The sequence below is a fragment of the Thrips palmi genome, unplaced genomic scaffold, assembly GCF_012932325.1.
Source record: "Thrips palmi isolate BJ-2018 unplaced genomic scaffold, TpBJ-2018v1 HiC_scaffold_4, whole genome shotgun sequence".
NCBI lineage: Eukaryota > Metazoa > Arthropoda > Insecta > Thysanoptera > Thripidae > Thrips > Thrips palmi.
Window position 1 is genome coordinate 13,332,356 of NW_023144631.1, and position 23,870 is coordinate 13,356,225.

Genomic DNA, 23,870 nt, shown 5'->3' on the forward strand with positions numbered 1-23,870 from the left:
CGAGAATGGGTGGAACTGGGATCTGGAGCAGCATCACCAAGCAGTCTGGCGTACTTCTTCTCAGTTAATAAAGTACTCGCCGCAAACGAATGGTAGTGATCCCCAGCTTTCGACTCGGCGCGGTGGAGGAGCAGTATAAGATACCAGATCTTGAATGCTTGCATTCTTCGACCTGCAATTTGAAATCTGACTTGACCTTGACGTTCGTAGACATAATATCGGCCCACGCTGATGAACACTCACTCATGAAACGACAGTTGAGAGGTACAACTGAACTCAAAGCTGCAGCTTGCGGTGCGGTCAATTACGTTCCGACGGGAAATGATACAGTTCATTTGGTTCTCTTCCTGTCGCGCCAGTGGACGGATCAAAATCCCTACCACTATTGATTGTCCTGAAGTGAGGTACATTGCATTCAGTTCACACGCCATCTGATCTGAAGCCCTCAGTTTTCCCGGTTAGCGTCATGGACTGATACGTCAAGGGGCAAAAGCACGGGACGGGCCGTAGTTGATTGGTATCGCCACTTTTGGCGTTGACGTATCAGTCCATGACGCTCACCGGGAAACTGAGGGCTTCAGATCAGAGCGTTGGGGTTATTATTTTAGGTCACCTGAAACCCTGAGATCCATGTACCATAATTTGACGAAACTTTGTGGGCGTGATCCTAACGTAGCAAAGATGTTAAAAACTTTTCTAAACCTAGGTTCAGAAAAGTTTTTAACAATTTTGGTCGGCCCAGAAAGCTTAAACCACGTAGTTTGTAAAAAAATGTTGAAACCTTCACTATGTTTATGTCTCCTTAGGTCCACCTACCCTGTAGATTTGCCTTCTTAGTCGTACTGAGAACAAGTCACTAGTTCCGGGAGCATGGACCAAAATATTCGTTTTTCACAAATATTAAAAGAAAAAAAAATCAGAGTTTTACGATGATTTTTTTTTAAAGGAAGGTTCTGTAGTGGTCTTCTACCCTGAATTCGTTTTGGGTTTGGCAATCGGAAAACAGAATAAAGGTGTGTTTTTGCACTTCATGGCCCACAGTATCGCCATTTCGAGTCCGACTTCGTGACCGCCTTGATACTTTTTGTTCGCGACTCGTTTGATGTAAGGTGGAGTCAAATCGCACCCAGATCGGTCATTTGATGTTACTTATCTCATTTTGAACAAAGCATATCTACAATGCCTTCAGGGGGGACCCTGGTGAAAAAATCGCCAAAAATCCAAAAAATTGTATTTTTAAAGTTTATAGATAAAAATGTGCATAGAAGGTTTCAAATTAAACAGGTTGAACACCTTTAAGCTAAGTGGGTAGTTTCTTTATCATTTGGCAGGGAATAACATTGAGATCAGTTGTCGTTGGCTTCTACGCGCAACTTTGCTCACAGATTTGCTCAGTCGACAAAAAATTTTGTCGTAGAAAAACTTCCTGCGTTCCTGGTTGACACCTACATGAGTCGTCTTGCATGGACTCTATTCATTGATGACTTGTCGACAAATTTTAGTGACGGAATCTTGATACCAACCCTACTTTTTTTAAAACACACCTAAAAGTTTGAAAAAAGGGAAAAAAATCACTTTTTCTTAAATGTTGAAATTTGAAAACTCATATCTCAGGACAGAAGTTGAATTTGAAAATTCCGTCACTAAAATCTCTTCTACACATCTTTGGGATAACCCAAAAAAATATTCAAGACTTTCCGCCCCAATGACAGACGCAGGAAGATTTTTCCCCAACGCTCCAAGAAACACTGAAAAGCCACTTTTCTCAGAGACCGTTCAACAGTTTGGATTGAATTTTGTTTAGGGAACTCACCACAATGAACCTCATAATTAAGCAAAGTTTCAACTTTCTGGGATTATTTTGAAGCCTACTTAAAATTTTCACCAGGGTCTCCCTTAACTTACCTCGTGGTGAGAAAAAATCACAGTACATTCTGGAGTGATTAGTACAGCTGTCACTGTAGTTCAGAGTACAGGCTTTACTGTACTTTTTTACAGGATCTACTGTACCCTGTGCTTGATTTACTGTACACTGTAAAAATTAATATCCGGAATAAACGACGGATCCTTCGGCATAAAAATTGCCAACGGTTCCTTCGTTAATTTACGAAGCTCTTCGTATATTTACAAAAACCTTCGTTCATTTTTTTTAAGATCTCTGCCGATTTTACAATTACCATGGAAATTTACGAAGCACCTTCGTAAATCTATAAAGATCCTTCGTAAATTTACACGGAACCTTCGTTTAAAAACAAAGAACCTTCGTTAATATACAGAGATTCTTCGTAATTATACGTCTGGAATTAACGACGGATCCTTCGGCAAAAAAAATTGCCAACAGTTCCTTCGTTTATTTACGAAGGTCCGCCGTAGATTTACGAAGACTCGTCGTAGATTAACGAAGCACGTCGTAAATTTACGAAGCCCTTCGTAAATTTACAACAAATTTTGTAAATTTACGATTTTTCTTCGTAAATTTACCAAGAACCTTCGAAAATTAACGACGAACCAACGTTGATTTACAAAAGTTCCTGTAGGAAAGACAGTGCACTTTTGGACATTCCCAAAAACCCTTCGGAAAACATTCCGTCGTAAATTCACAACATATTTTTTACAGTGTACCACAGGAGTGGAGTACGGAACATTGTACCTGGTACAGTAAATACTGTAGCCAGGCACAGTAAATTCTGTTCTGAACCACAGTAAACCCCGGCAAAAAATTTACGGGATTCACTGTGGATTATTCGCACAGTGTCCAAGGCAGACCCTTCGTACACACTAAATTACTTTGTACTTTTTGGTGCATAAGCTTTGCACAGAATTGTGCATGCACCAACTCGTTCTCAACCAAGTACTAAATTGTGCTTTGTTCCGCATCAGTTCGTGCAGGGGGTGGCAACGCTGTACACGTTTTCTGACGCCATGTTCGCCCCCCCCCCCCCTGAATCATGGACCTTTCAAAGAAGTTACTCTGTGAGCCTTTCAAAGGAATCGCATGAAACTTGAGTGCGGTATCAAGTTGAAAGGTAATATTAACGTAATAACTAAATGTGAGCACCCTTACGATCATTTCATCCCTTGAAACCGCATCGCCAAAACAAGAGAAAAATGGGGTTTCGCTAAAAACGCTACAAGAAAAGTGCCTACTTATATTTTCAAGACGTTAATCTTGGAAAGTTTTAGAGTCTTTGAGTTGGAACCTGGCCTAAACACTTCCTCAATTCATATATTATCGTAATAACAAAACAGCTTAGCTCTACTGGACTTAGTACTTTAAATCTAGTCGAAGTAAATTAATGTGGAGGGAGGAGGGGGGGGGTCGAACATGGCGTCAAGAAAGATGATGTAGGGCGTTGCCTCCCCCTGGTTCGTGCGTTTCACGCGCATAACCAATTTTGTTAAAAAAAAAAACTATGATAGAGTTCACATCCTGTGCCCTTGAGTGTAAGGGTCTGAGTCCGCAATTATAATTCTCGAACCGTGTCACGACCAATGAAATGCAACAGGTTCGCCATCATACACACTAAATGTCATGGGACTTTTTTTGTCCCACGGTTTATGCAATTTTAAGCACATCCGACGCTGATACAATTTTGTTCCCGTCTGGTGACACATTTCGTCCGGCGCCAGCTGCAACTTGTACTTTCACTAGACAATTTGTCCCGCCTGGCGGACACAAAATTGCATCACCACCGGATGTGCTTAAAATTGCATAAACCGTGGGACAAAAAAAGTCCCATGACATTTAGTGTGTAATGACATTTTAGGTTTAGAATGAAAGAAAATAAGTGGTTCAATTATAATAATCTTAATGCACCACGTTTTTCTCTCAACGCAACACTAAGAATAACGCTGGTGAAGATATTTACAAAAGCATAGAAACAAATAAGATTGTTAAGGGGTCTACAACTGCAAGTCAGCCACCGGTGATCAAAGGACTGTTGGCGAAAGAATGAAAGGACTGCCGAACGCCGCAGAACATTACTCCAAATCTTAAGGCAATTCCTTCGCCGCAGAACAGACCTCAAAATCTAAAGACGATACTTTTGGTACCGTTTATGGCGACACAATCGTGTTTCGCCAACAGAAGGCCATACACAAAATCTTCTCTTCAAAGAGGCAAAACAGAGTGAATGCCAAATTATAATTATATATTGCCATATATGGCAAAACTCATCAGTAAAACTCTGAATATTTCGGCGACAATTTTGTAAATCGCCTCTTTGGAGGTAAGACTTCCTGTATGACCCTTGTTGTCGAATTGTATCGCCAAAACAGAAACTGGAGTACCGCCTTGGGATTTGGAGTGAGGTCACTTCATTGAAGCGAGTAGAGGTCGCCGTCCCTAAATGAAGCACAGCTCGAGGGACGGCCGCATGATGTTGAGTTCCCGCACCACGAAGGACCTTGCGGACGGTTCTTCCACGCGGATCGAGAGCTCTTCCAGCGCGGGCACCGTGGCGGCAGACCAGCCTCGCAGCACCGCCTCGTAGTCCGTGGCCACGTCCAGCACGAGGCTCTCCACGGCGGGCAGCGCCGCCAGGAGCCTCTCCACGAGCGCCGGCCGCACGCAGAGGGGCGCGGACGGACGCACCGCCATACTGTGGACACCGCCCAGCACGCCTCCCAGGTCGAGCAGGCCCGCGAAGTGGTCCTCGGAGAGCAGGGGCACATTGACGTGCGTCTTGACCGACGTCGGCCCTTCGGACTGCGTCCACCTCAGCCACGCCACCGCTGACTTGCGGAAGAGGTCGGCGATCCTGACCCACTGGATCGCAGGGAGCCGCGGGAGCACCTCGGCCAGGCCGGTGCAGGAGGCCACGGAGAGTGTGTCCAGCCTGGTGCAGTGCTGCAGCACCCGCGAGAAGGGTTCGCAGCGTTCCAGTTTGACCTCGCGGAGGGTGTCCTTGGAGGACATGATGATGCTCCTGGCGGTGTCAGTGCTGAAGCGATAAGGATGGACCAAAATGAAGTTCTCCAGGCGAAGCAACTCGAACGAAAACCCCCGAGTGGGCGAGTCGAAGTTCACCTTTAGGGTTCTAAGCCCCCGGAGCTGGTCTATGCCTCTCAACACAGGTGCGAGGTCACTAGTGCTGCAACAGCGAGTGATGGTGATGGAGAGTGCTTGAAGACTGAAACAACGCCTGCCCAGTGCGCGCTGTATCATCTTGTTGGACACACTGCTGGCCACAAACGTCAGGTGCAGGGAACGAATCTGCATAAAGAACACAAAAATATGCCCAAATTGTAGGTACACAGTACATTACGTGCTTTGCGGATCTAAGTGCATAAGCTCTGTACAAGACCGTGCCTGCGTTTTAATATGCACGAATTTGCACTGAGAAAACCTTTTAAAAGACACTACAGTGTCACTTTTCTCAGAGGCCGTTCAACATTTTGGATTTTCATTGAATTTTGTTCTGGAAACTCACCATGATGAACCCAATAACTAAGCAAAGTTTCAACTTTCTGGGATTATTTTAAGGGGAGGTTCTGGTGAAAGTGCTATTTTTCCTAAATGGGTCCCTCTGTGAAAATTAGTTAAAAATTTGATGTCTTACCAAGCAATTATTAAAACTGTGCCAGTCCCATGTGCCAGTCGCAGTCCTTTTTCTCCTATTTAGGCTTTAACTTTACAAATCTTCTTGCGCATACTATTTTGTCGTAAAAGGTTGGCCTTGACATTTTTCACTTCTTTGATTCATTTTTAAAAGATGCCAGCATGCACAACTCAAAATCTAAATTACGCTTTTATTTGCAAGCTTTCTAACCAAGCATTTCACTATAATTGATAAAAAAGGTACAAAATAGTCAAATTTTAGGGACTTTTCAGCTTAAAAAGCTTACAATTAAAACTGTAATGGAAATTTTGAGCTATGCATGCCGGAATCTTTTGAAAATGAATCGAAGAAGTGAAGAATGTCAAGGTCAACCTTTTACCACAAAATAGTATGCGCAAGGAGATTTTTTAAGATACAGCCAAAATAGGCTCAAAAAGACTCTTCAACTGGGTTCAAACGTCAAATTTAAGTCTCCTCGAAGAAAGATTTTATATTCCGAACGAATTATGACAGTGGGATCCATTTGGAAAATGGCAAGATTTTCACCAGAACCTCCCCTTAAAGCCTACTTGAAAGTTTCATCCCCTTGGGCCGTTCCAGGGACGTGAATCATTTGAAACTTTTGCCTTTGTTTCCCCAGTGTGCATACAGGTCTCGGTGTTCCCTACCTCGCAGCGCCCTTCTGCGAGCGCCTCGAGGCCGACGAGTCCCCTGAGGGGCGGGTAGGCCATCTTGAGCACCAGCCTGTCGAGGGCGGGCGCCAGCCGCAGGATGGCCGCCAGGGGAACCGTGTCCTGCACACACTGCAATAAAAAGTGTGAATAATTCAACAAAAACTGTACAACTTGAGTACCACGGGGACTGTAGAAAGTACAACGAGAGTTGTGAAACCCACAACGAGGCCTGGACTGCACTGGTAAAACTAAAGCGTAGTATTACCCACTGTTTTTAAGCGTAATCAGTTCACGCTTGAAATCAAGCGTAACAGGCTCATCCGCCAAGATTTCCCCTATCTAAATGCATGGGGGAATTTCTAGCCTATGCTTGATTTCAAGCGTAACGTCTTCAAGCATAACTTTATGCTTGGCTCAAGCATAGAGTTACGCTTTAGTTTTACCAGTGTGCACTCGTCATGCTGGTGATTATAAAACTGACAGGAATTTTTGTGGGTTTGAAGTGGTTTTTTTTTCTAGCAGTAAATATAAAGTCTGTGAGCCTCAACCCGTTAAAATAGACCAGAATTCAGACTAGAATTGAATCTCTGGTGCTTCCACCCAGAAGTGACACGAGCGCCCTCAGAAACAGTCAAGGCTACGAGATAAAGTAGGGGAATTTCTAAAATTAGCCACATACTATCTACTTTCAGAAATGGTTTCCTACCAACCACCAAGCCAGAGCCAAAGTGTGAAATGAGGAAGCATTTGAACTTCTAAGTGTCAAAAATCGACGTATTTTGCACCCAAAGGGTAATTTACCACTTATGAAGTTCGAATACTTTATCATCCATGTCATGGAATGTGCTGACATTTTTGTTTGTTTTGTCCACACAAATCCGTTTCTCCACATAAATGTTCATTTGGTCAGTTTAGGAAAGTCATCTCACGACATGTGTTCCTCCTTCACTGTATCTGAGAACACCTGTGTTATTTCTGCGACCACCAAAATCAGATTCATATGCTGGCGTTTTCTATCGAGAAACGTGATGCACTCTAAATGTCTTACGAAGAAATTTCCCATAATACGAAGGAAATGGCGCCACCATATACACTGGTAAAACTAAAGCGTAACTCAATGCTTGAGCCAAGCATAAAGTTATGCTTGAAGACGTTACGCTTGAAATCAAGCATAGGCTAGAAATTTCCCCATGCATTTAGATAGGGGAAATCTTGACGGATGAGCCTGTTACGCTTGATTTCAAGCGTAAACTGATTACGCTTGAAAACAGTGGGTAATACTACGCTTTAGTTTTACCAGTGTACGAAGGTGGTTTATCTTCGTATTGCGAAGGGTTTTCTTTTTACACTCTCAGCACGTTACTGACTTTTTCCTCATTAATTACGTATTCGTTTAAACAGTAATAGTACATGGTATTTTTTAAGTATGACCAACATCCTTTGTAAAATTATGTGCAAAACAAAATTCTCAGTACATTATTAAATGTTTCCTAAGTAGTTCTTTAAAAAAAAGGAAAAGTACGTATTATGGTTGCACAAATTACGTGCATAAGTACTGACAAAATGAGCAAAAAGTCAATAACGTGCTGAGAGTGTATCTTACAATGAAAATGCTAAGAAGATTCGTATCACAATGAAACAGGGCTTCGTATTATGCTTTGTGCTTGCGCCGAATTCATTGAAACACATAAGAGTAACAATTCTGAAATTTCATTGGAAGACACTTAGAGTGTGGGCCTTTCAATGTACCGTCGGGATGGAGAGGCGGCGGTGGCGCCACACGGCCTTGGCCATCACCCGGTTGCTCCAGCGGCGGCCCAGCAGACGCAGCGACAGCAGCTGCGTGGTCGGCACGTAGGCCAGCACCGCGCCCAGCACGCTTTCCGGTAGAGACTCGAGCCAGCAACGGCCGTCCTGGGTGTGCTGCGGGCGGGGGAGGGAAATCAACACACCGCTAACAAGGTAAAACTGAAGCAGAACGTTACGCCTTCCTTGAAGCGTGCACTGGTAAAACTAAAGCGTAACTCTATGCTTGAGTCAAGCATAAAGTTATGCTTGAAGACGTTACGCTTGAAATCAAGCATAGGCTAGAAGTTCCCCCATGCATTTAGATAGGGGAAATCTTGGCGGATGAGCCTGTTACGCTTGATTTCAAGCGTAAACTGATTACGCTTGAAAACAGTGGGTAATACTACGCTTTAGTTTTACCAGTGAAAACGGTAATATCAGCACAGTAATTAGCAATTGCTAAGTAATACTGACAAAAAATACTAAGTATTATGGTTGCTTACAGAAATGCGTAAGCTAATGAGAAAAAGTCAGTAAAAGGCTGAGAGTTCAGGTCGGCTCCAGGTGGAGTGTACTTGTAGGCATGCCTCAACCTGAAGCATGCTGTATCGACACTTGCGTTTGTAGAGTGTATGAAACTTATACACTGGTAAAACTAAAGCGTAGTATAACCACTGTTTTCAAGCGTAATCAGTTTACGCTTGAAATCAAGCGTAACAGGCTCATCCGCCAAGATTTCCCCTATCTAAATGCATGGGGGAACTTCTAGCCTATGCTTGATTTCAAGCGTAACGTCTTCAAGCATAACTTTATGCTTGACTCAAGCATAGAGTTACGCTTTAATTTTTCCAGTGTTCTTAGTAAATTATAAAGAAACTTTTAAGTATTTAAGAACTTGATACTAAGTATTATGGTTGCTTACATAAATACGTCTGCTGATGAGAAATAGTCAGTAAACGGCTGAGAGTGTGGTTGACTCCACCAAACGCTTGAGACACAACGCTCAGAGGACCGTGACACTATTCACATTCGTTACAACGTGATGACACGTTCCCGCTGTGCAAGTCCAGGCACCATGGAGTGTACTTGCAGGCATGCTTCAACCTGAAGTATGCTTCAACCTGAAGTTCAAACACAACTTCAGGTTGAAGCATGCCTGCAAGTACACTCCATGATGGAGCACATATGCTTCCCAAGTACAGGCAAGGTAGCGTGTACCTGCAAGCACACTGTTGCTCTATGCAAAAGGTACGGGACTTAAGCAAGCAAGCATACTCCAGCCCAGCGTGGATAGTACATGCCAGGTTGATTCCAGGTGGAGTGTACTTACATGCATGCTTCAAACTGATGCATGGTATGTAGACACTTGACTTGGTAGAGCAATTAGCAGCGATAAAAAGGCTAATGTGATTCCTCCAAATTATCTGGTAACATGGTAAGAGTTTGGTCCAGATGGGTAACACCAAAAAATAATTTTGACTTACGAGAAGCAACCGTAGCGTGCTTTACCGATCAAGATTTCTACAGAGTTTCGTGTTTCATGACCTTTTGAAGTGCGCAGGAGCCTCTCACCTCAATCCCGGATTGCGTTGGATCTTCTGTTTCGGCCCGCAGGTCTGTGCCCAGAATTTCGACGCTGCCGTCACTAAAACTCTCTCTCTGCGGCTGGTCTGAACAGAGCTGATCAGGGTGCTGTAACAGACGCAAGATTGAACAATCAACAAACCTTGCACACGAAACTCTTGTGGATATGCATAGTTTTGCATAATAATGTATTCACAGATGCGTAAGTAGGTCGTGCATAATATTATGCATCATTGTGTACACATGTTATGCATCTTCCCGCATAAATTGTACGTGTTTACGCAACTGTGCACGCATATTTATGCATGAAATATTCATAACTGTGCATTAAAAACGTCTACAAGAATTTGAGGTGAGTTGTTACCGAGAGCATCGTCATAAAATGAAGGGATTTTGATCACTTTCCAATGCGATCGGTTGTGGTGCAATTTCAGTAAAAAATTTAAACCGTCAGAAATTTCAGTTAAATAAATTCTTAAGAACACGTTGAATAACGTGGCTCAAACTCAAACTCGGCCTCAACACATTGAATAGGTTTCGGCTACGGTCACTAGAAAAAGTAAGGGACACACACAAACCCTGGACTTGTCTTCACGGGAACCGGGAGTGGAGATTCCATGGTCCTCGGTGTTGCCTCTGTTCACGTGACGGCCATGAGCAGGGACTTCATTGGTCTCCGCATTCCCAGTGTCCATGTCGGCATGACCTCGATGCCAAATCTCACGGTCTCTGACGTCATCTCCATGAAGAGCCTCTTTGTCCGGCCACGCGGTGGTCATGCTAATGCCAGCATTTTCATGTGGGATCTCATTGACGCTGACGTCGTCCGAGCTGTTCACACCCAAGCGTATCAAATGGGTGTCATCGCTTTCGTCCGAGATCTTCAGACGGCTGGCGTTGTCTATGTCAGCCCCATGGAGGGACATTTCATGACTGGCCTTGTCCATGTCAGCCTCATGGAGGGTCATTTTATTACTGGCCTTGTCCATGTCAGCCTCATGGAGGGTCGTTTCATTACTGGCCTTGACCAAGTCAGCCTCATGGAGGGTCGTTTCATTACTGGCCTTGTCCATGTCAGCCTCATGGAGGGACATTTCATGAATCCCGTCGGTGTCGATATCCGTCTCCATCTCTGAATCATGCTGCGACATTACATTGACCTCTACATTTTCCAAATCTACAGCAGCGTACGGCAGCGTGATCTCTGAGACTGCGGCGTTGTCGATGTAAGTCCCTCGCTGACAAATCCCATGGAGACTGACGTCCATGTTCATGTCAACGCTATGAGTCGACATGACATGTACTCCTGCACTGTAGGTGTGATCACCGAGGTGCGAAGTATCGTCGTCGGGCTCGTCCTGCTGGTCAAGCTCCTGCTTGAGAACGCCGGCGAAAACAACACCTGGTCCCAGCGCGTCGTTCTGGGCATCCGCTTCGAGATCGTCGCGAGTCATTTCACCTCGGGCATCTTGAGGCTCTCTGCGTTCCTGGGCAAGCGAAACATTTGTGACAATATCCATTACGGCCAGATCTTGCATACGAAAAATCAGTGCACTGTACACTCTCTAAACCTTGCGAAGAATGTGTTCGCATTACAAATCATACTTGATTTGCAGCTTGTGAAGAGATTGAATTGGTTGTATTGCGAACTGGTAGTTCGCTATTTGGCGAACAACATGTTTGCAAGTGTTCGCGACACAAACAGGTTGTTCGCATGTTGCGAACTACTGATTTACACAACGTATGCGTTTTCCACATTGCGAACAAGTCAGATTCCTCGCAAGCTGTCAAACACATCGGTTCGCAAGGTTTTTAAGAGTGTACAGATTTGAACGAGACGTAATAGTTTTTGGCACAACTGAACTTGGCCTACGACTTATGTGCGAGAAACCGCACATTATTCACAAATTTTGTAAACTCTTCGCAAGCTGCAAACCATATGGTTTTGAAATGCGAACGCGTACTTATCGCAAGGTTCTTTCCCGCCCTTGAAGGGCGTAATAATGCAATGTCTTTCGTAAGGGCATAATGTGCCTTAAAGAAGTTAACTAATTCACGTCCATTCCTTGAGCACAAACTAATTTACCCTCATCGAAGGGTGTACATGATTTAAGCGATGTTAAGCTATAATTTTGATAGCTTTGTTCTACGGCTTCTCCCCCCCCCTTTCCTCACACAATGTACGTAATTAAGAGAGAGAGAGAGAGAGAGAGAGAGAGAGAGAGAGAGAGAGAGAGAGAGAGAGAGACCATTTTCACCGTTTCTTCCCGAGGGCCGTCCTTGCTTTCGGGTTGACACCGATGGACCTCCTCGAAGATCTGCTCGACAGCTTTCTGCAGGACATCACGGATGCGGTTCACGCAGGCCGACCGCGCACGCACCGCCAGCAAGTCCTCGCGGCCTGCCGCAGCGTTGGTCCAGGTCCTAAGAGAAAAATGTTCACAACAAAAATTCTCACGTAGCTCAATTGAACAAACCTTGAAAAGAATTTACGCGAAGTTTCAAAGAAAACACAAGTTGTTTGCACAGCAGAGAATTTTTCTCCTTGCAATGCAAAGAAATTTCTTGGCAAGGTTACATAAGAAGTTTAGCAACAAAAATTAATTTTTGAACAAATTTATTTGCATTATACAAACTTATTCTTCAAATAAAACAATTCGCAGTTACGTATGAATTCCTTTGCAGCTTCAAATAAATTTCTTCATATCCTAGAAGCCAATGTCATAGGTAAAATATTATCAGTCGTTTAGACAAACAAATGATATGGTACAAATGTATAACTCAGTATCTTAAAATTGAAGTCCTTCTGTGGGATTGTCAAAGGCTTCGTGCGAAAAAAAATAGAAAATATTCCTCTAAATTTACAAAGAAATTTCCTTGCAAATCTACAAAGAACGGGGTACGCAGACTTAAAAAGAAATTTCTTTACAAATCTGCGAAACACTTAAGGCCAGGGACAGGTGAAAAAATGAAGAAGTTCGGTGAAATTGAATGAAATGAGTTCTGGCTGGAAAATGGTCCTTTGGACCTTCCTCTTTCAGGATCTGTCGGGACTTCGACTATCCGGGACCTGGAAGTGCTTAAAATACATCTTTTCGCACACTCCTGCATTTACGACACTTTAGAAAAATTGTCCGTTTTGCCATCAAGGGGGGAGGGGGGGGGGAGTTCTAGCGAAAATCTTGCCATTTTCAAAATGAACCCCACTGTCATAATTTGTTGGGAATATGAAATCATACTTCAAAGAGACTAAGATTTGATTTTTGAAGGCATATGCTAGGTCTTGAACCCAGTCGAATTGTCTTTTTTGGACTGTTTTGGCTTTATTTAGCCGTATCTTGAACAATCCTCTTGCGCATACTATTTTGACGTAAAAGGCTTATCTTCACATTTTGCACTTCTTCGATTCATTTTAAAAAGATTCCAGCATGCCTAGTTCAAAATTTCCATTATATTAGTAATCACATGCTTTTTTCATCTAAGAAGTCACTAAAACTTGTCTATTTTGTACATTGTTGATCAATTTAAGTGAAATGCATGCTTTAGAAGCTTGCCAATGATAATGTAATGGACATTTTCAGTTGTGCATGCTGGGATCTTTTAAAAATGAATCGAAGAAGTGAAAAATATCCAGGTCAACCTTTTACGACAAAATAGTATGCGCAAGGAGATTTTTTTGGCTGAAAATCCATTAAAATCTGTCACCAAACTTTAAACGCCCTTTTCTCCGAAGACATTTTTTTAACATTTGAATGGTCCTGTGCGCATACAGTTTGAAGTGTCGTCAATGATATTTTTTCCACTGACTCAGTAGGCTATTGCGAGGAAACGCAAGTGACAGTTTTTGTATATTCCACCCAGAAGTATGTTTTTGGATATCGGTTTTTACAAAAAGAGGGAAAATCTTTGGTTTTTGAAAAATATCAAAATTGAAAAGTTGGTATTTTGCTATCAGTGCCGGAAACTAAAATCTGTCACTTGCGTTTGTTCTTTGGACTTAGACGAACAAAAAAATATGTCGGTCAGGTCAATAACCCAAAATGGGAAACGCACAGGAATTTTTTAACAAACACTTAAAAAATTATAAAAAAGCCTGTATCTCAGGAACCGCTTGATATTATGGGATGGGATTTTGGGTGAAATAGTTTATCATCAAGAGTAAGATTTTGACAGAAAATAAGAAGTTTTGGACCAGCAGTTTCTGAGATCATTTTTTCACCTGTCCCTGGCCTTAATACAGATACTTGCACAAAAAATTCTTCATACACTTGTGACGAACTTGTTTGGATTACAATGACCCTATCTTTGCAGTGTGTAAAGAAATTTCTTTGAAATGCGAACACTTTTTTGGCTAACTCTTTTTTAGTTCTGGCAACACCAAGAATAAAAGAGTCTTGATTGATACCATTATTTACCGAGAGGTATTCTTTACCACCCGAATTTGGGTAAGGGTTATACAAGAACCTACTTTTTGGCCCGTCCCGTTTATTTTTTGTAAAAAATAACAGAAAAAGTAGCGATATTCATCGTCAACTTTGGCCTGTCCCGTACATTAAGAAACGTACAAATTTCGCCTATGTTTGACCCTGACGGGAATTAAACCTGAGTCTGGGGTTAAAATAAATGTAGTTTTCGTCATCAGCACCCTCAAAAGCATCAGAAACAATGCGAACACTCGAATAAAAAGAATGTTCAAAATATACACCACTGGGATTTGAACCCGGGTCCAAACTTCTCCGATTTGCTTGAAATTGGCACCATTGGTTTTGTCTTGTCACCCCGATTCCAAAAATACCCCTACATGCCCTGCTAGCTGTATCCGTTGCCGAAATCCTCCTCGACCCCATGTAGACCATGATGCACCTGCAGCAGCGCCCCCGGGGCTCGGATCGGATTTGCTGCCACCGGGCAGTTCTTAGGGTCACCCAAGGAGGCTGCATACCAAATTTGATCAAGATCGGACCACGGGAAGTCCCGTCCCGTTTATTTTTTGTAAAAAAATGACGGAGGGACGGGCATATAGTATGATCCCTGCTGTCCGTCCGTCCGTCCGTCCGTCCTAGGACTTTCCGTGGTCCGATCTTGACCAAATTTGGTATGCAGCCTCCTTGGGTGATCCTAAAAACCGCCCGGTGGCAGCAAATCCGATCCGAGCCTCGGGGGCGCTGCTGCAGGTGCATCATGGTCTACATGGGGTCGAGGAGGATTTCGGCAACGGATACAGCTAGGAGGGCATGTAGGGGTATTTTTGGAATCGGGGCGACGAGACAAAACCAACGGTGCCAGTTTCAAGCGAATCGGAGAAGTTTGGACCCGGGTTCAAATCCCAGAAGGGTGTATTTTGAACATTCTTTTTATTCGAGTTGTTCCATTCTTTCTGATGTTTTTGAGGGTGCTGAGGGTTTTTGAGGGAATTAGGACAAAATAGAACACTGATTTGGCTGAACTATGAAGTTGCTTACAAAACTGCAAAAAAGGGCAACCAAAATTGTAGTCAAACAACAATTTAATTACACACCCGAAGTGTGCTTGCTTTTTGCAAACGGAAGTACAATTTAAGTTCTGACTACAGTGGAGTTAGAACTGCATTTAAGAACTGCACGTGAGACTGCAATTAAACTATACCTGTACTGCTGTTGAAAATGCCCTCTAGGTTCTACGACGGTTCACCTAAACATTTTCGCCCAAAACCGGGATGCCTAAGTATTTTTTGCCGAAAATTAAAATTTGTCATGTGACCTAAAAATGTTTCCCCGCACAAAAAGTGCTTTGTCCAGTGTTTCATTGTAGAGACGCCAGCCGCCCACTGGTGAAACAAAGGCATTAAAATTATGCCCTTTCAGGGCGTAAAAGATTTATGCCCCTGGAGTGGCGTGAATTGTTAATGCCTTTCGGAAGGGCATTAACACGAGTGTAAATTCATTCAGGAAGTCTCTCAGGGAAATTCACTCTGAAAATTGTCTGAGTGACAAATCCTGAGTCATTTTCGTGCACCTCTGAGTGATTTTTCCTGAGTGACCGTTTCTGAATGATGTATCCTGAGTGGCTTTCTCTGAGTGGCATCTCTGAGTGGCAATTTTTTGACTGTCTTAAGGGGAGGTTCTACTGAAAATCTTACTTTCTTCAAATTGAGTCCCATTATCAATATTCATTGTAAATTTAAAGTATTTCATAGTAAATAGTTAAATTTGAAGTTTTGAGAGCAATACCTAGCCCCCAACCCAGTCGAAGAGGAATTTTCTGCTATTTCTAGTCGTAACTTGAAAAATTCTCCTACGCAAAGTATTCCAACGTAAACTGATGTTCTGGGCATTTTTCACTTCTTTGGTTCATAATTGATAAACCGTGGCATTTGCAAGATACTGGGACCATTACAAAACCATAAGCTGTGTTTTGAAGACAGCATATCAATAAAATTTCAAGAAAATGTTAAAATTTCTGATATTTTGGTGTCTTTTTTTCTGAAAAGCAACGCCAAAATAAATTGGATGGTTCCCATGTCTTGGTGATGCCACGCTTTATTGCGTATGAGCCAAAGAAGTGAAAAATGTCCAGAACATCAGTTAACGTTAAAATGCTTTGCGTAGGAGAATGTTTTAAGATATTGCTACAATAGGCTGAAAAAACCTCTTCGACTGGATTTGGAGGGAGGTATTGGGCTCTAAATTTCATGTTTGACTATTAACTATATATTACTACACATCTGCAACAAATTTTTACATTGGGGCTCAATTTGAAAAATGCAATATTTTCAGTAGAACCTCCCCTTAAAAAGTCAAATATATTATTGATACGAACGTCGGAAGAACTTCCTCCCAATGTTGAAATCAAGTCCGATCCGTATCCGAGGTCCGTTTAGCGATATCTCGCTATCGGGTTTTGAAATGCCAGTAAATGTGGTCAGATTTGGACGAAATAAAAAGTGCCCTTGCCAATTGGCGAGAACATGCCGCCTACGCCCTTAAATATAATTTTCGATGAAACATCCCCTAAAACTTGATTTCGGAAGAAAAAATTTGGACATTATTGTTTTGACTTTAAAACTTTCGGCAATGTGGGTTTCGGTGAAAAAGTTTAGGTGAAACGTCGTGATACCGCCCTCTATACTACGTTTTGATCTACAGAGTTAAACTACATTAAAAGTACTTTTAAAACTGCCGTTTCTGAACTGCAGTTTTAGACTGTAGTCTGCACTCAGTCAAATCTGCACTTCCCGGGCTAAATCTGCACCACCCGGGCTAAATTTGAGTGAAAAAATCCTGGGGTATTTCTCACACAAATTTGGGTTGAAGAGAATACCTCAATCAAGGTGAAATCATCCAAAATATCAGTTATGACTATATAATTAAATTCACTGTCACTGAACGATTATGCCGAAAAGAGTTCCGAAGACCACTGAAGATTCTTCGGTTGGGATCGCGGTTTGATCCGAGGTATGGCGCCAACCTTAAGGTCTCCACTCCATGCGCGGCGCGCTGCAGTTCCACGGCCACCGCGTCGTGCAGAGCGTCAGCGTGCGTCACGGCTTCAAGCACCAACCGGCCTACGTTGCAAAAGGTGTGGTCGCGGAGGCAGCTAGGGGTGGGCGGAGAGTCACACTCCAGGCACCAAGGGCTGTCCGGGATCAAACACAGACAAGCATGAAAGAAAGCACTGAAAACGCATCGATCGGAGAGCGTCAAAGGAACGTGACATTTCATAACATTCGTTTCAACGTGATGTCACGCTCACCAGAGCAGATCCAAGACAATCCTAACCGCCAGAGCTGATCCAAGAGAATCCGGTCAGGTGTCAATTCAGTCGAAGGCTCAGTAAAAATTTTCAGCTTTATATTGTGACGTGGGCATGGTCAAGGGAAAATAACTGCAGCCAAATATGAACACCAAAATTCATCAGGCACGTAAAATTTACCAAAATTCATTGATATTCATCAAAATTTATTAAAATTTGTCGTAATTCTTCACGAAATTCTGCAGTTTTAGTCTGAAATTCATCGAAATTCTCCTGAAATTCATTGTGCACACTGAAATTTCCCCTTTGGCATGGTATAACAGAGGTATACTTCACTGAGTTGCAGTGAAGATACTTCAGGCTCATGGGCACCTCTGCAGTTAGGATGGATCTAAATCCGCATTGACCGTTCGGATTGTCTTGAATCTGCACTTCCAGACAGGCGTTAATTGATTGCGTTCAAAAAACAGGGTGATATTACGCCTCAGTTTGTTTCAAGGCTGAGTCACATTTGTTTGAACGCGAGTCGGCTGGTACCAGGCCTGGACGTGGCCGGATTCACGTTTAGACGAGACATAATATTCAAACGAATGTGACTCGATTCGCGTTTAAACAAACGTGACGTCATGTTCCCAGATCCCCAGCCACGCTCCCGGGTGCATTGTTTTACGAGGGGTCTATACATACGTAATGGCGTGTTCCTGGATGGCACCTGCGTCATTGTCTCCAGAATCCAGTCGAATTTTCTGCAAAAGAAAGAATATCGCTTAATGTAATAGAGAAACTGAGCTCAACGAAACAACACCCCGAGAACGCCTAGCGAGCTCTTTAACAAGTTTCAGCGTGCAAAGAATCCTCTATTAAGCAATCGGATGAGTCAAATTTCCAACGTCAACAAATTTACACTGAAACAAATTACTATTTGCACTCCCAATTATCCACTGAGAAATGCCGAGCAGTCATAAGACCATGCTGATTCTCAGTAATTTACGGAACAAATCTGTCATAAAACAGAAACTTGTTCGTAATCTGAAGAAACTTGTCATGAGTTACTGAGACCTCTTCACCATAGGTTACTACCGTACCTTCGCTGCGCTGACAAAAAACCAAGCTTTTAGTTTGCAGTACGAAGAAAACGCTCAGTACGATCCTTGTGAAACAGATTTTAGTGCTCCGGAGCCGGCTGATACAAGTGTCTCAGTACAGAAACGAAAGAGAATGATTTGGATCGACATGACCCTGAACACAGGTTTTGTTTCCCTTCGGGAATTGAAACAATGTTCCAGCCGACGTCCGACCATTGGATTAGAAAATAAAAACTCCAATGCTAACGCATTGCACGGTGTTCCGGTTGTGGGAATCAATTTGAAGTCTAAACGTTTATTACGTTAATTTTACCGTTATTTACGTAACTTTGAATCCTACCGGTATTTTTACATCCCCAAACCTGATTCAGTTAACACAATGACCATATCAGTCCATCTCGCGATCTCGCGATTTACAGTGCTCATGTTCGTCAAACGAAAGTCATCCGCGTTCCGAAACCACCCCTCCTGAGTTTATAAAGTTTGTCAAACCAACCATCGTGCTGGTTACAGAATTGAGGAAAACATCACAAGAGAACCGCAGCCTTTAAAAGCAAGCGAAACAATCCAACCTCAGCAACAATAGAGGGGCAGTTTCAATGCGCGCCTACTCGTTTTTTCAGCCTCGTGATTTTCGAAAGGGCGCAGACGCCGAGAAAATTGTTGCCAACCCCCGAAAATTAATTTATTGCGTCTTTTCTGCTGCTACGAACTTTTTACTGACAGACTTCAAAGATGTTCCAATGTCGGAACACCGTGCAATGCGTTAGCATTGGCATTTTCAAATTTCACGGCGTTTTGATTTTTTTATCAGCGACTTTAAATTTTGACAGTTGGTGCGATGGCACCGTGTCGTTGCCATGGAGACTTTTTTTAAATGTTTTAACCATTTTCTCAGAACACAGACGATTTCTTGTCACTTTGATGAGGCAGGAGGTTTAGTTTTGAGGAGTGGCACATTTTTTCTTTGAAACGTTTCTGGAAAATGTGAACGGATAAGGGTGCTTGATTGTTGCAAATTTATGTTTTAGTCGTTAACGTTAAATTCTCACGATAAATTTTCGAAATTTTTAGGAATTTTTATTTGATTATGATAACGAGTAACTTGGCGGGATCCATTTTTCGATTTGCGTCGGCGGAAGGAAAAGAATCTGAGCCGTCAAAAACAATAGGGGTCCTCCTTCGTCGGAACTCCTAAAAAGAAGCCAACTTTTCAATGCATCAGTTCTCTCCTATTTAATAGCTTGAATTTGTCAACATAATTCAATATTCACAGAAATGGGCTAAAACAACTGGAACAAGGCTCCATATAACGAAGAAAAAAGGAGAAACAAAGCGTCATCCTGAAGCAGGGATGTTGCCACACTCACAGCACGTTACTGCCTTCTACGTATCCGTATAAGCAACAATAATACTTAGAATTTTCTAAGTACGTATCACTAATTTCCTATGTAAAACTATGTACAAAACCACATTGTCCGTAAGGGAGGGTGGGGCACCATGACCACTTTTTTTTTGTGCCTCCCTCTACTCCACCGTGTGGTTCGAACAGTTAAGTTTCTAGCATGAGGGGATTCTTTGGACCTCCAAGGACCTCTTCCACCCATTGGAACTTGTCTGCAATGCACGGCAGGCTCACAAAACATTTTGGGAAAAATAAAACGCAAAGTGGTCATGGTGCCCCACCTATGGGGCACCATGACCACCCCGTGGGGCACCATGACCATAGTAATTTTTTGGCCCAAAAAAGTGTACTTTCTACCAGTATTCTCATTGAAAATTTTTTATATCGCTGTCATTACCATCAGGCCAGTCAACTAAACTAAAAAACACTGTAAAAACCTTCGAAGTATCAAACGTTCTAAGATGCCTTGAAATGGACGGTTTAAAACAGTTAACGCTCTAAGGCTTTCAAATTTCACATCCAAAGCTATGACATGTGTTAACATTTTATGTTTGTCTTGCTAAGACGAGTCCAAATTTGTATGCAGATTTCAATTTGGTAAATTTTAAGAAAATTATCGCGGTTACTACACTGCAAACAAGTGAATTAAATGCTGTTTTTCATAATGCCAGAGCCATCTTGGTGCAAAGTAGCCACGGATCGCCTTCGCGGCCAACTTTTGCGGTTTGGAGCTCATTTAGTGCAAGAAACTACCATTTCAAGTCTCAGTTTCAGAACCATTCTTAAACATCTTGGTGATTCACAAATTATCACAAATTTGTGATAAAACTATCTATTCTGCAGCAATTATTCAACCTTTATACATTTTCAGAAGCAAAAAGCAAATTTTCGACGAAAATAAATCATTATCAGGCTAAAATATGAGAAAAAACACTCAAATATGTGTGGTCATGGTGCCCCACTAAAAAGTGGTCATGGTGCCCCACAGTGCAGTTTACGACTCTAAGGCTCCCCGAGCAAGCAAACAACTACTTAGAATTAAATGTGATGTTGGATATTTTGCCGAAGAGCCGACATTTTGAGAAAAACCTAAGACATCGAACCTATCTTCTCAAATGTGAGAGTGAGAAAAAATATCCCAGATTTGAAAAACGCCCAATTTAGCCAAAACGCTGTAACAAAAATTTTGGCGAGGTGCTATGGTCGTACCCTTGAAGCTAGAAGGTAGGGCTCTGGCTGAAAATAGTTAGAATTCTATTCTCTCGAAAGTCCGGTCGACCGGTTGCCGTCGGCAAAGTAGTTCCCGAGAGCGAGGGGGGTGGTCATGGTGCCCCAGTGGTCATGGTGCCCCACCCTCCCTTACATTATTTAATATTTCTTTTCTTTAAAACCGAAAAATAACGTATGATGGTTGCACAAATTACTTGCATCAGTGCTGACAAAATGAGCAAATAGTCAGGAACGAGCTGAGAGCGCATGAAGAACGACGTCAATGACACGGTATATACTGTTACACTATAATCTGGTGAAGTTACCTTGCAGCACTGTGGGCAGCGCGTCTCGGAGCGTCGAGAAAAGTCCTCCTTGCAAGGCAAGCAAGCAGTGTGGCCGCAAGCCAGCACTCCCGCCGTGCGGTCCAGTGGGAAGGCCAGTCCGCAGAGGCAGCACTCTGCAGCCATCGCACCGTCAGTGGCAGCAGAACCTCGCGCCGATCCAGCCGCTGAGACTGACATATGTAACGAAAAGAACGCAGCGGTGAAAACATCTGGACCATTGGTGAAGCCTGCATCAATCAGACGCGGTTTCTGTTACGTTGAAAGAAGATCCTCCAGACGATATACGCTCTCTGAGCTCTGAGGCCCAGCCAGAAATGCTTCATCGAAGCAACGTCGATTCGACGTCGAAAGGGTTGATCGATCGAATGTCGATTTGCTTGGTCGATTCGACCAGTATATGGTCCTCATATCGACGTATTATCGACCTCGACGTAAATTTTCAGGGCGGCGGCAATTTTCAAAATATTGTCGCTCCTGGCAACTGTGGTGGAGTAGAGGCGACGGTGACGTAGCGAGAAACGCGCTCGGACCTCGCACTCAGGCGGGTTTCGAACCCACTGCCTCCCGCACGGCAGCCCTCGACGCTAACCGTTGCGCTGCGAGACTTGCTCTCTGGAAGAAGACAACTGATCCCTACAGGTGCAGCCGTTGCTGTCGTCTGCTCGCTGACGTTGGTCGGGCTATAAGTTTGGCTAATTCGAAACGCGGCGCACGATGACAACAAATATGTTCACTTGTGCGTTTTAAAACGCAGAAACTAAACTCTAAATGGACCATGAAATGGCACGTTTTTTTAACACACTACGACCACGCTACAAATATTTCTATGCTTTGAGCAATGTGAATTGATTTTTGTACAAAGTCGATATTGCGTCGAAATATCGTTGCCTTGATGTAAACAAAGTACCCGATCGAATCGACGTCGATTCGACGTTGATCCTTAGAAACTTACTTTCATGCGACAACTGATCGATTTTTTCGGTTTTTATCTATTTAGTACTAAACTATTATAGCCTCCTTGGCGTTTGGGTAATTCCCCGCGAAAGTCGAAATGACATCGAATCATCGACTAGCAGGCCATCGACGGGCTATCGATGGTTTCGACGTCGAATCGACGTTGACTCGATGAAGCATTTCTGGCTGGGAGGTAAGTGAGACGATCGAAACCGAAAGTCGAAGTGGCCGAGCCATTAAATGGTGGCAAAGGAGCTGAAGAAAGTTAGCTGATGCTTCCTAAATCGCGCTCCAGTACTAACGGCTGTCCAACCTCTGTAAGGGACGTCTATTAATTGCGGTGCGGTGTGCTTTCATAGGGGTACAGTGAGCTATGATTTAAATAGACAATTTAGGGCTAGGTTGAGACGGCGTCAACCAGCAGATTAGTTAGTAAGAAGGCTACCACTGATGAACATGCATTTTTCTTGATGATACCACTTTACAACGTGAAGTGTTCAGATGGAAGGGCAATCAAATACCACCACATACATTATTCTAAAGGTTGCATATGCCTGAATTTACCCCGAAAGTGTTTCACATAGCACCAGCGTACGGTATGTGACCTGCGGAACGCCGCGTATCATTAAGGTCGCCATGTGTTGCAAACGGCGCACTGAGAAAACCTTACAATTTATTTCAAGCCTTACAAAGCAAAGTAATTTGTTAGAACTAAGTATTTTGAGCATACATAAGCTTACAAAGAAAATACTTTGTAATTTACGAACTATTTCTTCGTATAATAAAGTAAATCAGTTTGTGCGTACGTATGCTCAAAATACTTCGTACGGTTTTAAGGGTACGTACCGCGGCGTTACGCAGGTCAGGTATCCCTAACCACACGTGCTGATCAACATTTTCTTGCAGAACTACGATTCACCCGACGCAGACGTTTATTTTCACTTCTGAGTCCAAGTATTGGACTACCGTTTCTAGTCACTGTACACAGTTGCGTACTTTAAACTGGTGGGGAGGTTGAAGGACTTCAACGGAGTCGTAGCTTGGCCCCGATCAGGGTTCGTCAAGGTTAGACTCATGCACTGAGAGTTTGTCAAACCGCGTTATCCGACGGCATCCATACAATTTGAACCGGGTGGGCTTCGCTAGAATCCGATAAGGTTACCCTTCCCTCTGCTACAGGCCGTCACAGGTAATCAACTCATGAAACAACGACCACCTTGAGAGCATTCATCGTTGAATTCGGAACAGCTTGTTCCCCCACAACAAAGTCGAATCGTATAGCAAGAGGAACCTTTTTAACTGTCAGGTTACAAGTCGTCGGTGAGTGAGCGGGGCATGAAGGACAGCTACCGGCAATGATGTGACCGATTTGACTTCGCATACCTTCTCCTTTAGTCGAATCAAAGACTAGACTGAAATTTTGAGAACTTGTCACTTCATTAGTGTTTAGCAGTTTCACATGGCCCTTAAATTACTTTGAAAGGGCAAGAAACGTATTTAATTTCCAACATGTTACATTCACTTTAAATGTC

At 43.0% G+C, this 23,870-nt stretch overlaps 1 protein-coding gene across 1 annotated transcript; it reads right to left on the bottom strand.

Moving 5' to 3' along the window:
* Positions 1–3,822: 3,822 nt before the first annotated feature.
* On the bottom strand, positions 3,823–23,808 carry LOC117649467. The gene is made up of 10 exons (XM_034392307.1): positions 23,722–23,808; positions 21,364–21,554; positions 18,026–18,084; positions 17,054–17,221; positions 11,857–12,031; positions 10,186–11,094; positions 9,596–9,715; positions 7,985–8,158; positions 6,230–6,364; positions 3,823–5,215 (listed from the first exon to the last, which is right to left on the bottom strand). Exons 2-10 carry the CDS (start codon positions 21,505–21,507, stop codon positions 4,346–4,348), a joined length of 2,754 nt encoding a protein of 917 aa, XP_034248198.1. The 5' UTR covers positions 21,508–21,554; positions 23,722–23,808; the 3' UTR covers positions 3,823–4,345.
* Positions 23,809–23,870: the final 62 nt, after the last annotated feature.

Excerpts from the sequence above, each read along its gene's own strand:
- LOC117649467 (XM_034392307.1), bottom strand. The coding sequence starts at position 21,507 with ATGGCTGCAGAGTGCTGCCTCTGCGGACTGGCCTTCCCACTGGACCGC. Across the intron at positions 9,716-10,185 it reads CCCGTGAAGACAAGTCCAGG|CACCCTGATCAGCTCTGTTC; the intron begins GTTTGTGTGTGT and ends CGTCTGTTACAG. Across the intron at positions 5,216-6,229 it reads TCGCAGAAGGGCGCTGCGAG|ATTCGTTCCCTGCACCTGAC; the intron begins GTAGGGAACACC and ends TTCTTTATGCAG.